The sequence below is a fragment of the Cherax quadricarinatus genome, chromosome 97, assembly GCF_038502225.1.
Source record: "Cherax quadricarinatus isolate ZL_2023a chromosome 97, ASM3850222v1, whole genome shotgun sequence".
NCBI classification, from domain to species: Eukaryota; Metazoa; Arthropoda; class Malacostraca; order Decapoda; family Parastacidae; genus Cherax; species Cherax quadricarinatus.
In genome coordinates, this window is record NC_091388.1 from 3,325,210 (window position 1) to 3,343,307 (window position 18,098).

At 40.0% G+C, this 18,098-nt stretch overlaps 1 protein-coding gene across 2 annotated transcripts; it reads left to right on the forward strand.

Annotated features, from left to right (window-relative positions):
- Positions 1 to 242: 242 nt before the first annotated feature.
- On the forward strand, positions 243 to 11,039 carry LOC128705012 (ATPase ASNA1 homolog). Of its 2 annotated transcripts, XM_053800245.2 has the most exons (8): positions 243 to 306; positions 338 to 506; positions 3,383 to 3,530; positions 3,984 to 4,135; positions 5,469 to 5,619; positions 6,457 to 6,564; positions 7,512 to 7,712; positions 9,198 to 11,039. In XM_053800245.2, exons 2-8 carry the CDS (start codon positions 388 to 390, stop codon positions 9,315 to 9,317), a joined length of 999 nt encoding a protein of 332 aa, XP_053656220.1. In that variant the 5' UTR covers positions 243 to 306; positions 338 to 387; the 3' UTR covers positions 9,318 to 11,039. The 2 variants fall into 2 exon arrangements, with proteins under 2 accessions (XP_053656220.1, XP_053656219.1); XM_053800244.2 differs by having other exon boundaries at positions 252 to 506.
- The last annotated feature ends 7,059 nt before the right edge of the window (positions 11,040 to 18,098 follow it).

An 18,098-nucleotide genomic window follows, 5' to 3' on the forward strand; every position in this document is an offset into this window, starting at 1 on the left:
GTTGTTCATGTGTTTTATTATGATGCTAAAGTTATTCTGTTAACCAAAATTTGTATATTTTTACGGAAAAAATATTTTAAACCTGATTTAATAAAATAAATATTCATAGGGTCGTAGTTACAATAAGTCAAATATTACTTATAAATAAGTTTTAATATTATTTTACTAATAATATTATTATTGTTAGATAAAATTTAGTAATTAATTTGCCAAATTTGTTGTTAGTCTAGTTACTAAAATAATGTAAATAAAGTTAGGTAGGTAGTGTTGATGAGATGAGTGAGGGAGGAGAGAGTTGTTAGTGTCATATTTAACATTATATTGTGGTGTTAGTGTGATATTTAACATTATATTGTGGTGTTAGTGTGTGTGTTGTGACCTACAAACATGAGTGAACAAGTGCACCTCCAACCATTACAACCTTCACTCAACAATATAGTGGAGCAACACACCTTAAAATGGGTGTTTGTGGGAGGTAAAGGAGGTGTTGGTAAGACCACTACCAGGTACGTTATTATTATTATTATTATTATTATTATTATTATTATTATTATTGTGGGAGGTAAAGGAGGTGTTGGTAAGACCACTACCAGGTACGTTATTATTATTATTATTATTATTATTATTATTATTATTGTGGGAGGTAAAGGAGGTGTTGGTAAGACCACTACCAGGTACGTTATTATTATTATTATTATTATTATTGTGGGAGGTAAAGGAGGTGTTGGTAAGACCACTACCAGGTACGTTATTATTATTATTATTATTATTATTATTGTGGGAGGTAAAGGAGGTGTTGGTAAGACCACTACCAGGTACGTTATTATTATTATTATTATTATTATTATTATTATTATTATTATTATTATTATTATTATTGTGGGAGGTAAAGGAGGTGTTGGTAAGACCACTACCAGGTACGTTATTATTATTATTATTATTATTATTAATTATTATTATTATTATTATTATTATTGTGGGAGGTAAAGGAGGTGTTGGTAAGACCACTACCAGGTACGTTATTATTATTATTATTATTATTATTATTATTATTATTATTATTATTATTATTATTATTATTATTATTGTGGGAGGTAAAGGAGGTGTTGGTAAGACCACTACCAGGTACGTTATTATTATTATTATTATTATTATTATTATTATTATTGTGGGAGGTAAAGGAGGTGTTGGTAAGACCACTACCAGGTACGTTATTATTATTATTATTATTATTATTATTGTGGGAGGTAAAGGAGGTGTTGGTAAGACCACTACCAGGTACGTTATTATTATTATTATTATTATTATTATTATTATTATTATTATTATTATTGTGGGAGGTAAAGGAGGTGTTGGTAAGACCACTACCAGGTACGTTATTATTATTATTATTATTATTATTATTGTGGGAGGTAAAGGAGGTGTTGGTAAGACCACTACCAGGTACGTTATTATTATTATTATTATTATTATTATTGTGGGAGGTAAAGGAGGTGTTGGTAAGACCACTACCAGGTATGTTATTATTATTATTATTATTATTATTATTATTATTGTGGGAGGTAAAGGAGGTGTTGGTAAGACCACTACCAGGTACGTTATTATTATTATTATTATTATTATTGTGGGAGGTAAAGGAGGTGTTGGTAAGACCACTACCAGGTACGTTATTATTATTATTATTATTATTGTGGGAGGTAAAGGAGGTGTTGGTAAGACCACTACCAGGTACGTTATTATTATTATTATTATTATTATTATTATTGTGGGAGGTAAAGGAGGTGTTGGTAAGACCACTACCAGGTACGTTATTATTATTATTATTATTGTGGGAGGTAAAGGAGGTGTTGGTAAGACCACTACCAGGTACGTTATTATTATTATTATTATTATTATTATTATTATTATTATTGTGGGAGGTAAAGGAGGTGTTGGTAAGACCACTACCAGGTACGTTATTATTATTATTATTATTAATGTAATGATGGTAAGACTACTACCAGGTACGTTATTATTATTATTATTATTATTATTAATGTAATGATGGTAAGACTACTACCAGGTACGTTATTATTATTGAACATCAAAATGGTATACAATACCAACAGGTTGTTAGGTAAAACATGTATGCAACAGTTAGGCAACTTTATTCCGTAACGTTTCGCCTACACAGTAGGCTTCTTCAGTCGAATACAGAAAGTAGGCAGGAAGACGATGTAATCAGTATTTAAGTCTCCGCACTGTCGCTTGATCTTCAGATAGTTCCTGACTATGGAACTGAACTTCTCCAGGCTGAGGGACTGACAACCTCAAATTCTACGACTTCAAGATTGATGGACTGATTACATCGTCTTCCTGCCTACTTTCTGTATTCGACTGAAGAAGCCTTCTGTGTAGGCAAAACGTTTCGGAATAAAGTTGCCTAACTGTTGCATATGTGTCTTACGTTATTATTATTATTATTGTAATGTTGGTAAGACCACTATCAGGTACATTTATAATAATAATAATAATAATAATAATAATAATAATAATAATAACATACCTGGTAGTGGTCTTACCAACATTACAATAATAATAATAACGTACCTGGTAGTGGTCTCACCAACATTACAATAATAATAATAATAATAACATACCTTGTAGTGGTCTTACCAACATTATAATAATAATAATAATAATTATAATTATGTTGGTAAGACCACTACCAGGTATGTTAATTATTATTGTAATGTTGGGCTTATTGCTGGGCTTTTTATGTTAGGGATCTTGAGTTGAGGAGTTGGAGCCCCTCCCGTTCCTCAGATCAAAGGCTTTATTGACTAACACTGGCACTTAGGCCCACATGGGTGTTGTGCTTACCTTGATTATAAAATAATAGTATTGATGATAAAGTGATAATGATTATATAAAAATTATAATAAAATATTTCTAATATAGTAATGATCATAATAATAATTATAAATAATGATTTTACTAAAAGTAATGATTAAAATATAATAAAATTAAATATAATAATAATATCACAACATATGGTGTGTATCTTTATAAGTATATGCTTCTAAACTGTTGTATTCTGAGCACCTCTGCAAAAACAGTGATAATGTGCGAGGTGAAAGTGTTGAATGATGATGAAAGTATTTTCTTTTTGGGGATTTTCTTTTTTTGGGTCACTCTGCCTCGGTGGGAGACGGCCGACTTGTTGAAAAAAAAAATAATGAGATATAATTCTTATCATGTTTACTGTTGATGTTATTATTAATTGACGGGTTATCATAATTGTTATTATTGGGGGCGTTACGAGTTCTCGTCATAAAACGTTACCTTAGAGTCGACGACTTCCTCCGTTTCCTTTTTTTAATAATGTTAATAATAATTACAGCTGTAGTCTGGCAGTGCAGTTAGCCAAAATCCGGGAGTCGGTCCTCATCATCTCTACGGATCCTGCTCACAACATCTCCGACGCCTTTGACCAAAAGTTCTCCAAGGTTCCTATTAAAGTCAAAGGGTTTGACAACCTATATGCCATGGTAAGGTTTGACGGTTATTGTACGGGGAGACTTGCCAGCAATGTCTGTTTAAAAGTCACTATGTTCATAACAAGGCTTAATAAATCCTACTTAACTGAAGATCACTGAATCACATTGAAGTACAAATGTATTAATATATACTTTTAAAATTGTACCATTGTTCATTTAGCTCTCTTTTGGTACATTTAAGAATGCTTACATTAACCTATGTCTAGTTCTTAAGGGTCCAAGTCAGACTGAAACGCTGTCATGAATTTTTTTCTTCTGTGTGCGAGTTATTTGTGTATTGAAGAATAAAACACTTGTGTAGCATTTGGGAATCTTTATCGAGGAAACGTTTCACCAGCCAGTGTTGTAAAAATGGCAGCTTTTCAGTTTTGAAACTGTTTTCATCCCATGTTTGTATATTGTACTCTGGATCCCATACGTTTGTGTCATTTTTATGTATTGCAGGAAATTGACCCAAATATTGGGTATGGAGAACTTCCAGACGAATATTTTGAAGGAGCATCCGATGCCATGCGCATGGGTCGAGACATCATGCAGGAGGTACTGGGGGCCTTCCCGGGTATAGATGAAGCTATGAGCTATGCAGAAGTTATGAAGTAAGTTTGTGCCCAGCTTTTATGAAGTATACTCTATTCTATTTAATCTTTATAACTTAAGTATTCTGTAACGTTATACCTTTGATGAGTTGCAAGAATCTTTGTACAGCAAGTCCTTGACTTACAAACACATCGGGGACCTTCTGAATTATGTATAATATTCATAATACAGGATGTCTTCAACTTATGCACATGTTGGGGACCTTCTGTATTGTGTATAATAACGATATACACATACAGAAAATGTTGTATATGTTTGTAAGTTGGGACTTACTGTACTCCCAGAGCCTAGCCAAGAGCCAGGTTTGTCTGGCATTTGCCTAGTCAACCAGGCTGTTGCTGCTGATGGCCTGCTGACCAACATATAAAACTGACTTTAGGTATGTGAGCGATGTAATTTTGTATAAGTGGGGCCCTCCCCTGTACTACCATCTTGCCAAAGGAGTGTCAAATGGAAACTGTTACCATATTTTCCATCATATAAAGTGCACGACAGAAGTATCCTACCAGTAAATCAGTAATCATATTCAAGGGCTATTTACCCTCTTGCTTTATGCTAAAGCATAACCCAAACACTGCCCTTGACCCTGGCCTTGGGCATATAAGGCACAGGCTGATTTTTCAAGACTTTCTGTGGGGGGGGGGGGGGGAGATGCCTTTTATGCCAGAAAATAACAGTACAGTGGAACCTCAACACTCAAACTTAATTGGTTCCAGAAGGCTGTTTAAGTGCAGAATGAATTTTTCCCAATTTTCTTTTTGGTTGGCTATTATCACTAACCCTCTTAAGTCACTATGGATCTTATTTATACAATATAAAAAATGTCAAAAAATGCAAAGAAGTGCAAAATAACTTACAGTGAAGTTCTGGCAGGTCGTGTTTATTTGGTAGAGTACCGAACAAAGCGTTTGAATACTGAATTGTTCAAGTACCGAGGTTCCACCGTAATTTTTTGCACTCTGACAAGTGAACTTTCTGACTCAGGAGTGAGAAAAACGACAAAAAAAATTTCAACACACCGTTTGTCTCCCACCAAGGCAGTGACCCGATAAACAAAAGTTTTTCCTCTTTTTACATTCAGTAATTTATACAGGAGGAGTTACTAGCACCTTGCTCCTGTTATTTTAGTCACCTCTTACAACACTGATGACTTACAGAGGAAGAATAGTACAGCAAGTCCTCAACAAACATGTTGAGAATCTAATGTATTGTATACTATATTATTATATCATTACTGTGTGTTATACACAATACAGAAGGTCCCCAATGTGTTCGGAAGTTAGGGACTTCCTGTATATTGAATTATGTCCTAAAATGTTGATTGTGTTTCAGGCTGGTTCAGGGTATGAACTTCAGTGTTGTGGTCTTTGACACTGCTCCGACTGGACACACACTGCGTCTACTGTCATTTCCTCAAGTGATTGAGAAGTCATTAGGGAAGTTATTACGACTCAAGAATCAAATTAGTCCATTCGTAAACCAGGTAACTTGCTTACATTCTTGTGCTTACAAAATATTCTTTCTAGCTCTAGGCCTTTCATGTTGCAAGCAACACATCATAAGGAGCTTGCAGTGTTGCAGAAATACAGTAGGAAATCCAAGCAGTTTCATTCAGGGAATGACTTGTCCTCTTCGAACTCAGTGGCTGTCTCCCACCCAGGCAGGGGCACCCAAAGATGAAAGCACATTCACCATCTTTTCAGAAGTGTGCTAACAAAATGCAAGAAGTCGTCAACTTACAAACACATTGGGGACCTCCCTACCTACCTGGAGGTAGGTAGGTCCTGAGTGTGTATAAACATAATACAGGAAATCTTCAACTTATGAACATGTTGGGGGACCTGTATTGTGTATAATAATGGTGATACACCGACAGGCTGGACTTGAGTCCTGGAGATGGGAAGTACAGTGTCCACACACTGAAGGAGGGGTGTTAATGTTGCAGTTTTATAACTGTAGTGTAAGCACGCCTCTGGCAAGACAGTGATGGAGTGAATAATGATGAAAGTTTTTCTTTTTTGGGCCACCCTACCGTGGTGGGAAACAGCCAATGTGTTATTAAAAATAAAACACACAATAATAAATACACACAATAACGATGATACAAATAATACAGAGTATTCTCAATGTGCTCAAAAGTTGAGAACTTACTGTATTGAGGGGTTTATAAATGAATACAAGTTTATATCGATAAATTTTCAGTACTGTACGATATGTTGACGATGATGCTATCACACCATCATGAAGTTGAAATATCGTAGGTGGAACCATCTGTAAAGGTAGCACCACTGATTATAATTAATTGAGTGAAGCATTTCAGGTTGCTGGTCTTCTTGGCATGCAGGAATTCAATGCTGACGAGGTGTCTGGTAAACTAGAGGGCATCCTACCAGTCATACAGAAAGTCAACGAGCAGTTCAAAAACCCGGTACGTGTACAAACCGAAATTCATTTATTTCCTTAAACGTTAACCACACGGCCTAATAGAAACACCCTCTTGAAACGTGTATATGTCTCTATATATACAGCTCTGATGAGATGGTGATGGAATGATTGATGGTGAAAGTGTTTCTTCTTTTTTCAGTGAGAGATGACCAGCGTGTTAAATAAATTACGTACATGCATATATGTATATATATATATATATATATATATATATATATATATATATATATATATATATATATATATATATATATATTTTTAACAAGTCAGCTGTCTCCCACTGAGGCAGGGTGACCCAAAAAGAAAGAAAAAAAAATTCCCAAAAAGAAAATACTTTCATCATCATTCAACACTTTCATCTCACTCACACATAATCACTGTTTATGCAGAGGTGCTCAGAACACAACAGTTTAGAAGCATATACGTATAAGATACACAGCATATCCCTCAAAACTGCCAATATCCCGAACCCCTCCTTTAAAGTGCAGGCATTGTACATGTACTTCCCATTTCCAGGACTCAAGTCCGGCTATATAAAAATAACCGGTTTCCCTGAATCCCTTCGCTAAATATTACCTTGTTCACACTCCAACAGCTCGTCAGGTCCCAAATACCATTCGTCTCCATTCATTTACCAAACTGCAGCAGGCCAGGACTCGACCCTGTGAACCTTGTACTGCCTCCAGAGACAGCACAATGCAGTGGCATAGTGGTAAGGTGATGCATGCTTGTGCTGTCTCTGGAGGCAGGGTCGAGTCCTGGCCTGCTGCAGTTTGTTTATATATACATATATATATACATGTATATATCATTTACCATTCACCGTTATTCATTCAGTAGCTGCATTACCTGAAGTGTGCTAACGTAATTTAAATGACCCTCTTTATATGCTCTGAATATGTGACTAACCTTGCTTTCTTCTTTTTTCAGGACCAGACAACGTTTGTTTGCGTTTGCATTGCCGAGTTCTTATCCCTGTATGAAACCGAGCGACTAGTTCAAGAGCTCACACGATATGGAATTGACACACACAACATAGTTGTCAATCAATTGTTATTCCAAAAAGATGGTGAACAGCCGTGCTCTATGTGCTCTGCTCGATGCCGTATCCAAGCCAAGTACCTTGACCAGGTGAGCCTAGTACAGATGCTCTTTGCTGTACGTGCACCTGGAGACCAGGTCTGCGAATGCTATTTTACACCTGCTGGGTGTAAAATAGCATTTTTTAACTATGGAATGCATCAAAAATGCCTGATAACATATTTACACTACCATACATTAAATGCTCAATACACTTAGGTATAAGAAAACGGATAAAAAATTAAAATAAATACACAGTACATACAATACTTTAAAATGAGCAATGACTCAGTTGAAAGCCAAGAAAAACATGCAACAACAAGAAGAGGATTTTGTATATTTAGGCCCCTCCTGTAGCTCCTCCAGTAGACAGCCTTGGGCCAAAAATGTGAGAACCAGTCACAGCCTTACAGAAATAGTGAAAAACAACATCAGTGTAACGAGATCCTTCATTGACAATGTTCTGCCCACACATTGGACCTCATGGACAACATTCCACTCACACACAGTGGGCTTTTTTGAATTGTGACTTGAAAAAGACTAATGCATGAGCAAAACACTGTCAGAAAAGAACCTCATTACATTGTATATGTCTGTTTGCAGAAGTCACAGGTATATATTCCAAGGTACCCCTCCTCACTCTGCTTACCTTGTTCCATTTACCATGACATACATAGCACCTACACAGGGATACTATACACAACCCGCACATAGAAGAGGGGAGCTTACGACGACATTTCGGTCTGACTTGGACCATTTACAAAGTCACACTAACCAGAAGTGGAGCAGGACAGCTATATATAGGCAGGAAGAGGTAGTGGTGGTGGTGGTAGTAGTAGTAGTGGTGGTGGTGGTAGTGGGGAACTAAGGAGAAAGAGCCAGTTCCCCACTACTACTACTACTACTATCACCACTACCTCTTCCTGCCTATATATAGCCATCCTGCTCTACTTCTGGTTAGTGTGACTTTGTAAATGGTCCAAGTAGGACCGAAACGTCGTTGTAAGCTCCTCTCTTCTATGTGCGGGTTGTGTATTGTGCCTTTGTTTGTTATTCAGGGATACTATGTTCACCTAGTCTTATGTTTTATGTACAGTTTGTCCAAAATGCTCAGCATAACCAGGGACTTTATATCTTCCAGTTGTTTTAATAAATATGTACACGATCGTAAAATTATCATCATCCCAGCAACCGAGCCACAACATCCCCCTCCCATCCTTCAGAGTGCAGGCACTGTACTTCCCAACATAGCCACTCTGAAGGATGAGTGCAGGCACTGTACTTACCAAGAGCAGTACCAGCTATCCTTCAGAGTGCAGGCACTGTACTTACCAACAACAGTACCAGCCATCCTTCAGAGAGCAGGCAATGTACTTCCCACCAACAGAACCACAACATCCTCACCCATCCTTCATTGTGCAAGCACTTTATTTCCCACCTCCAGCTAACCTGTTTCCCTGAATCCCTTCATAAATATTACCTTGTATATCTAGCTATAAATAAAAGGTTGAATGTAAATTGTATCATTTATTTCAGATTGCCGATTTGTATGAAGATTTCCACGTGATTAAACTACCCCTTCTTGAACACGAGGTTCGAGGTGTCGAACAAGTGAAAAGCTTTTCGGAAAACCTCATCAAACCTTACCTAGCCTAAAAACTGCAATGTCTACAATGCTGCAGTTTGTGTCACTCAATATCAATGAGTTGATGTTTTCATTGTTTTTGTGTTTTCATTGTGTAATGGGTAGGTGAGAATAATTTATATACGTACAGAGTACTTACCTATATGTAGTTGCAGGGGTTGGGTCATACCTCCTGGTCCCACCTTTCAATTTGCTGCTTGCCAGATTCACTCCCTCCTAGCCTGATGGGCCCTGCTGTACCTGCTCTTAAAACTGTGTATGTAAACAGCTTCCTGGCAGGCTTGAACTATACACAGTTGTTTGAGCCATACACTGACCATACAAGTAATATACACATGTACGAATAACCCACATTTAACGACACAGAAAAAGGTGAATATGTTTTTGTTTGGGCTTCTAGTCGGCAAAGCATTGGATTTCTAGTAGGCAAAGCAAAGCATGTGTTTTTTATGTTTTGCTGAATGGGGTTGTGTGTATATTCTTGGGAAAAACATTAAACCTGTAGGGATGGGAGAGAGGTGTCATACAGGACCTGCAGACTGCAAGGTAATCAGATCTGATCCAAAGAATGAGAGGGCATCTCCAGTTCCTAGGATCTAGCACCTCTGACTGACAGAGGTATTGGGCTTGAAGGTCAAGGATTCTTCCAGGGTTACCACTTTGTATGTTGTTAGTGCTAAAATAATCGCAGGAAACCAAGGGGGTCACAAGACTGAATATTGTAAGTCCTTGACTCACAAACATGTTGAGAAGCTTCTGTATTGTGTTTATCATTGTTATATCATTATCGTGTATAATATTATAAATTATTGTACACAACACAGAAGGACCATAATATGTTCGTAAGTTGAAGACTTCTTGTGTTATGAATGTTAAACACATTGGGGTCCTCCTGAATTGTGTAAAAGTCGAGGGTTTACTCTACAATATTTCTGTGGGTTTATTGGAGCTTTTGAACCTAGTCAGCTCCCTTTTAAAGCTCCTATTATGGTGCAAGTTTGTGTAAATGCTTTGAAAAGATGTGTACAGTAAAGGTGCTCCTTGACTTAGGATATTGTGACTTGATAGTGATGCAAGAACAGTGCTTTGGAGATGAAACTTAATTACCCAGCATGAAGGCAGCAAGTTCCTAACTTGTACTATTTATTTACCTTTCAATACTGGTATTTGATTAGTTACAGTAATTATTTTTTTATTTATTCAGTGGCAGAAGTTATTTATTGACTTGTTTATTCAGCACATCACATTTGACTCGTGATGGGTTCGTTGGAACAACCCCAATGTAAGTCAAGGAACACCTGTACATGTAAACTTGACTAGCACATGGAAAAGGCTGCATAGTACTCAGCATTGAACTTTGTAATGACACTTTATAGAGGAGCTGTATAAGGGGGCTTATTGTGCACAAACCATACATAAAGCCTTGATTTATGAACAAATAGGGATGGAGAAGGTGATGGGTTGTGGTGGATAAAGATGGAAATTTTGATGGGGATCGTACCAATAATGGACAATTATGGAACTAGTGGAGTGTGTCCGTTATCCCTCGACCAGTTGATCCAGCAGATTTTTCACATATTCCCGAAATTTATTAAAGCCAGAGTTGACTTTAACAACATACAATACTGTCTCGGTTATATCATTCTTGTACGTTTGTATGAAATACTTGCATACTGTGGTCCCTTTGATAATAAATATTATTTTTTTTTAATGGAATAAAGGACCAAAATGAGTTACAAGATTTATTATTTTTCATGATCCCTTAATTTTGTACATGATGATACAAAGGTGAGTGTTGTACCAGTACAGTAAGTCATCAACTCAAATACATTGAGAATTTTGTGTATTGTGTATAATATCATTATTAAATCACTATTATACACAAAATAAAAGGTCCCCAATGTGTTCGTAAGTTGAGGACTTAGTGTATGTACAGTTTTCTGTGGCTTGGGGTACAACTGTTTGGGTCTTGTACAATGTGTATGTGGCTTTGAGGAGAAGTGTAAGAGGAGGTAAGTTGATGTAGTGTATCATAGTAAACAGTGTCGAACTAGCATGTCAGAGTTCCTGTTGTTCCACCAATAGTTGCCTTACTGACAAACAGTACCTGTTGTTACACCACCAACAGGGTGTGCAACTAACAATGGAATTCCATCAAAACCCACACTATGTAGATTTAACCTAAGATGACTCAATAAAGTCAAACAATGTAACTTATTTCTGTATTTCAATGTACTTGTTGAAACACAGAACTAACACCCAAAACACTTTTAATATATTGCGATTTCCTTGATAATATTGTAATATATGATATTCCCTCGAACGTTTGTGTACAGCATTATTAAACCTACCATTAGTGAACTCAAATTAAGTTGTATTAAACAACTGTCAGTGGAAAATCCTAGAGAGACTAGTACCAAATTTGCACATAAAAATCACTCCTTACAAAAGCAAAAGACTGGGCAGGAGATGCAACATCCCCCTATGAAAAACCGGGGCACCACTAGCATGATGAGACAACACAGTAAGTGTCAGGGGCCCAAGACTCTTCAACTGCCTCCCAGCATACTTAAGGGGGATTACCAATAGACCCCTGGCTATCTTCAAGAAGGCGCTGGGTACATACCTAAAGTCAGTCCCTGACCAGCCGGGCTGTGGTTTGTATGTCGGGGCTCTGGTGGCCTAGTGGTTAACGCTCTCGCTTCACACGGTGAGGGCCTGGGTTCGATTCCCAGCCAGAGTAGAAACATTGGACGTGTTTCTTTCCACCTGTTGTCTATGTTCCCCATCAGTAAAATGGGTACCTGGGTGTTAGTCGACTGGTGTGGGTCGCATCCTGGGACACTGACCTAAGGAGGCCTGGTCACAGACCGGGCCGCGGGGGCGTTGACCCCCGGAACTCTCTCCAGATAAACTCCAGATTACCTGCAGCCAACAGTAACAGCTTGGTTGATCAAACCCTGTTTCATCACAAGGCCTGGTCACAGACCGAGCTGCGAGGGTGTTGACCCCAAAACTCCCTCCAGGTATACCCCAGGGTGGACGAGGAGTTTGAACTGGTGAATAAATTTAGTCTGAGGCTCTACCTTCTAGCCTAGACAGTAGAGCATCAGACTATCATTAGTGTTACAAATCTGATACATCGTATACGATGTATCAAATGTTTCAATGACAGTACTACAATGTGATAATCTGTACAGCACTTGCCAGCACTGTATGGCCCTTGTGGGTTTAGTGCTTAGTTTTGATTGTAATACACAGTACACGCACCTCAGGGCAGGTTCCTGGGACCTTGATCCAACGAATTTGACTTGTTCTCCTTTTCGTTGAACCTGATTGCCTCTCACTTCCCCGGCACTGTATGACCCAAAGGGGTTTAGTGCTTTCCCCTAAATATAAAAGATTCTTCAAGGGGGAGAATTGAGGAGGGTGCAGAATGACTGTTTGAAGGATTAGGAACTAACCTCCCCTTCCTTGGGTCAAATTTGGCATGCTCTGATTACACAGCAGGTTAGGTTCCAGGCTAATCTAGGGCCCCACTGACACAGCAGGTTAGGTTCCAGGCTAATCTAGGGCCCCACTGACACAGCAGGTTAGGTTCCAGGCTACTCTAGGGTCCCATTACATAGCAGGTTAGGTTCCAGGCTACTCTAGGGCCCCACTTACACAGCAGGTTAGGTTCCAGGCTACTCTAGGGCCCCACTTACACAGCAGGTTAGGTTCCAGGCTACTCTAGGGCCCCACCTACACAGCAGGTTAGGTTCCAGGCTACTCTAGGGCCCCACTTACACAGCAGGTTAGGTTCCAGGCTACTCTAGGGCCCCACTTACACAGCAGGTTAGGGTCCAGGCTACTCTAGGGTCCCACTTACACAGCAGGTTAGGTTCCAGCGAGATGACACTCCCCTCCGGGGAGTCGCCGCAAGAGAGATGACGATGTTACCCTCCACCTAGAGGGCCCAAGAAAGAAGAAGATGAACGACACCCCCAACTGGGGGCCACAGCCGGGTCACCATATGGAGAAGACCCGGGCCGGAAGTACTGGCGAACCTCTAATGAATGAATGGTTCCAGGCTACTCTAGGGCCCCACTTACACAGCAGGTTAGGGTCCAGGCTACTCTAGGGTCCCACTTACACAGCAGGTTAGGTTCCAGGCTACTCTAGGGCCCCACTTACACAGCAGGTTAGGTTCCAGGCTACTCTAGGGCCCCATTTGCACAGCAGGTTAGGTTCCAGGCTACTGCTGTAAAGTGAGGCACAGCCTTTTTTTACATGCATATAAAAGCCTGATAACATGTTTGTGCATGATTTGATTAATTTTGGGGAGGAAAAACTACAACTAATTAATTTCACACTAAGGTGAAATTCGCACTATTCTAGACCTGACTGTAAATGTATTCAGTGAAAATTCTGATAACAGATATTGAGATAAGCGTTTATTATAGGAGACTTAACATAGAGCAGGTGTAAGATTATTCAGGTACCCCGTGGCCGGACCGCTAAAGCTCTCGCTTCACACAGCGAGGGTCTGTGTTCGATTCCCAGCGAGGGTAGAAACATTGGGCGTGTTTCTTTACATCGGTTGTCTATGTAAAGGGTACCTGGGTGTTAGTGGACTGGTGTGGGTCGCATCCTGGGACAAGGGCCTAATTTGCCCGAAGTGCTCAGCATAATAAGCGACGTTCTATATAGTTGATGTTCTCAGTAGTACCAGTTACCAGTAGATGACTCACTACCAACCGTCTGTGTGAATCACTGACTGTTATTCACGTTGCTGCTGACCATAGCATGTTTTTGAACACCGCTCATCCCCTAGGCATTGGTGGGTCAGTCTGAGATAGAGAGCAGAGAGAGGCAGGGCGGCTGATGGTGCTTCCCATACTTTCCGTTGTATATTATACGTACTAACCAGCCTACGTGAGTGTTTTTACCCCATCCACGTTATCGAACCCACATGAAAATGTCAGTTATGGTCTGTATACCTTGTACATGTACTGGTAGTAAATAATTATTATTATTATTATAAACAAATACAGTTACAAATATATAGCAGCATATATGTAGAGAACCTAGAGTAAAAAAGTCAAAAGTGACATTTCCAATGGGGAAATAGGATTTTTGGGGGGGATATCCTGGATAATAGGATAATAGGACCCCAATGGAAATAAGTCACTGTGTCTGACTTTTTTGGGTTATCCTAGGTTCTCTACACATATACTGCTATGTATGATAATTCTATGTAACTGTATGTGTGTATACCTGAATGAACTTACTTATATGCTGCTATGTATGATAATTTATGTAACTGTATGTGTACCTGTACCTGAATAAACTTACTGTTGGAGTGTGATCAAGGTAAATGTGAAGGGAAACTGGTTAGCCAGCCTCGAGTCCTGGAGGTGGGCAGTACAATGCCTGCACTTTAATAAAGGACGGGTTTGGGATATTTGCTGTTTAATTATTATAATCAAAAAGAAGCGCTAAACCACAAGGGCTATACAGCTTTGCTGTTTAGAGTAACATCTAAACTGCTGTGTCTGCGCACCTCTGGCGAGAGTGTGATAGTGTGAATGGTGAAAGTGTTTAAGGAAATTTGTGCGTGAGAGCCAGCACATTCTACCCAACGTTAGTTCACATGCGACCAGTAGTAACAGCCTGGTTGATAAGGCGGTGGAGGCGCAGTATGGGAATCAAACCTGTTTATCACCCATACCCGGGCATTAACTTCCACGGGTTTAGTGCTCCCCACTAGCATTAATAAATCTACAAACCACTATTAGTGCTTTACAAAGCGCTAAAACCGCATGGTAAATCGGGCCTTTAAGCATATAACAATTCCAACATCATTATACATAATCCTTAACAAGTCGTTCAATAAACGATAATCAAAAAACAAGGAAATTATTACACATACTGGTAATCTGCTCAGTGTAAACACGAGGTAAACACAAGGTATAGCTGAGATAAACACGTGGTATAGCTGAGATAAACGCGAGGTAAACACGTGGCATAGCTGAGGTAAACACGTGGTATAGCTGAGGTAAACACGTGGTATAGCTGAGGTAAACACGTGGCATAGCTGAGGTAAACATGTGGTAAACATATGGTATAGCTGAGGTAAACACGTGGCATCGCTGAGGTAAACACGAGGTAAACACGTGGTATAGCTGAGGTAAACACGAGGTAAACACGTGGCATAGCTGAGGTAAACACGTGTTATAGCTGAGGTAAACACGTGGTATAGCCGAGGTAAACACGTGGCATAGCTGAGGTAAACATATGGTATAGCTGAGGTAAACACGTGGTATAGCTGAGGTAAACACGAGGTAAACACGTGGCATAGCTGAGGTAAACACGAGGTAAACACGTGGTATAGCTGAGGTAAACACGAGGTAAACACGTGGCATAGCTGAGGTAAAAACGAGGTAAACTCGTGGCATAGCTGAGGTAAACACGTGGCATAGCTGAGGTAAACACGTGGTATAGCTGAGGTAAACACATGGCATAGCTGAGGTAAACACGAGGTAAACACGTGACATAGCTGAGGTAAACACGAGGTAAACACATGGTATAGCTGAGGTAAACACGTGGCATAGCTGAGGTAAACACGTGGCATAGCTGAGGTAAACACGAGGTAAACACGTGGCATAGCTGAGGTAAACACGTGGTATAGCTGAGGTAAACACGAGGTAAACACGTGGCATAGCTGAGGTAAACACGAGGTAAACACATGGTATAGCTGAGGTAAACACGTGGCATAGCTGAGGTAAACACGTGGTATAGCTGAGGTAAACACGAGGTAAACACGTGGTATAGCTGAGGTAAACACGTGGTATAGCTGAGGTAAACACGTGGCATAGCTGATGTAAACACGAGGTAAACACGTGGCATAGCTGAGGTAAACACGTGTTATAGCTGAGGTAAACACGTGGCATAGCTGAGGTAAACACGTGGTATAGCTGAGGTAAACACGTGGTATAGCTGAGGTAAACACGAGGTAAAAACGTGTTATAGCTGAGGTAAACACGTGGCATAGCTGAGGTAAACACGTGGTATAGCTGAGGTAAACACGTGGTATAGCTGAGGTAAACACGTGGCATAGCTGAGGTAAACACGTGGTATAGCTGAGGTAAACACGTGGCATAGCTGAGGTAAACACGTGGCATAGCTGAGGTAAACACGTGGCATAGCTGAGGTAAACACGTGGTATAGCTGAGGTAAACACGAGGTAAACACGTGGCATAGCTGAGGTAAACACGAGGTAAACACGTGGCATAGCTGAGGTAAACACGTGTCATAGCTGAGGTAAACACGTGGTATAGCTGAGGTAAACACGTGGTATAGCTGAGGTAAACACGTGGCATAGCTGAGGTAAACCACGTGGTATAGCTGAGGTAAACACGTGGCATAGCTGAGGTAAACACGTGGTATAGCTGAGGTAAACACGCGGCATAGCTGAGGTAAACACGCGGCATAGCTGAGGTAAACACGTGGCATAGCTGAGGTAAACACGCGGCATAGCTGAGGTAAACACGTGGTATAGCTGAGGTAAACACGTGGCATAGCTGAGGTAAACACGTGGTATAGCTGAGGTAAACACGTGGCATAGCTGAGGTAAACACGAGGTAAACACGTGGCACAGCTGAGGTAAACACGTGGTATAGCTGAGGTAAACACGTGTTATAGCTGAGGTAAACACGTGGCACAGCTGAGGTAAACACGAGGTACACACGTGGCACAGCTGAGGTAAACACGAGGTAAACACGTGGCATAGCTGAGGTAAACACGTGGCACAGCTGAGGTAAACACGTGTTATAGCTGAGGTAAACACGTGGCATAGCTGAGGTAAACACGAGGTAAACACGTGGCATAGCCGAGGTAAACACGAGGTAAACACGTGGCATAGCTGAGGTAAACACGTGTTATAGCTGAGGTAAACACGTGGTATAGCTGAGGTAAACACGTGGTATAGCTGAGGCAAACACGAGGTAAACACATGGTATAGCTGAGGTAAACACAAGGTAAACACACGGTATAGCTGAGGTAAACACGAGGTAAACACATGGTATAGCTGAGGTAAACACGTGGTATAGCTGAGGTAAACACGAGGTAAACACATGGTATAGCTGAGGTAAACACGTGGTATAGCTGAGGTAAACACGAGGTAAACGTAAGGTTAACACGAGGTAAACGCAAGGTAAACACGGGGTAAACACGAGGTAAACACGAGGTAAACACGAGGTAAACGCAAGGTAAACACGGGGTAAACGCAAGGTAAACACAGGGTAAACACGGGGTAAACACGAGGTAAACGCAAGGTAAACACGGGGAAAACGCAAGGTAAACATGGGGTAAAAGCAAGGTAAACACGGTAAACACGGGGTAAACGCAAGGTAAACATGGGGTAAACGCAAGGTAAACACGGGGTAAATGCAAGGTAAACACGGGGTAAACGCGGGGTAAACGCAAGGTAAACACGTGGTAAACGCAAGGTAAACACGGGGTAAACGCAAGGTACACATGGGGTAAACAAAAGGTTAATGAGGTTAACGCAAGGTAAACACGTGGTAAACGCAAGGTAAACACGTGGTAAACACGGGGTAAACAGAAGGTTAATGAGGTAAACGCAAGGTAAACACGGGGTAAACGCAAGGTAAACACGTGGTAAACGCAAGGTAAACACGGGGTAAACGCAAGGTAAACACGGGGTAAACGCAAGGTAAACACGGGGTAAACGCAAGGTACACATGGGGTAAACAAAAGGTTAATGAGGTTAACGCAAGGTAAACACG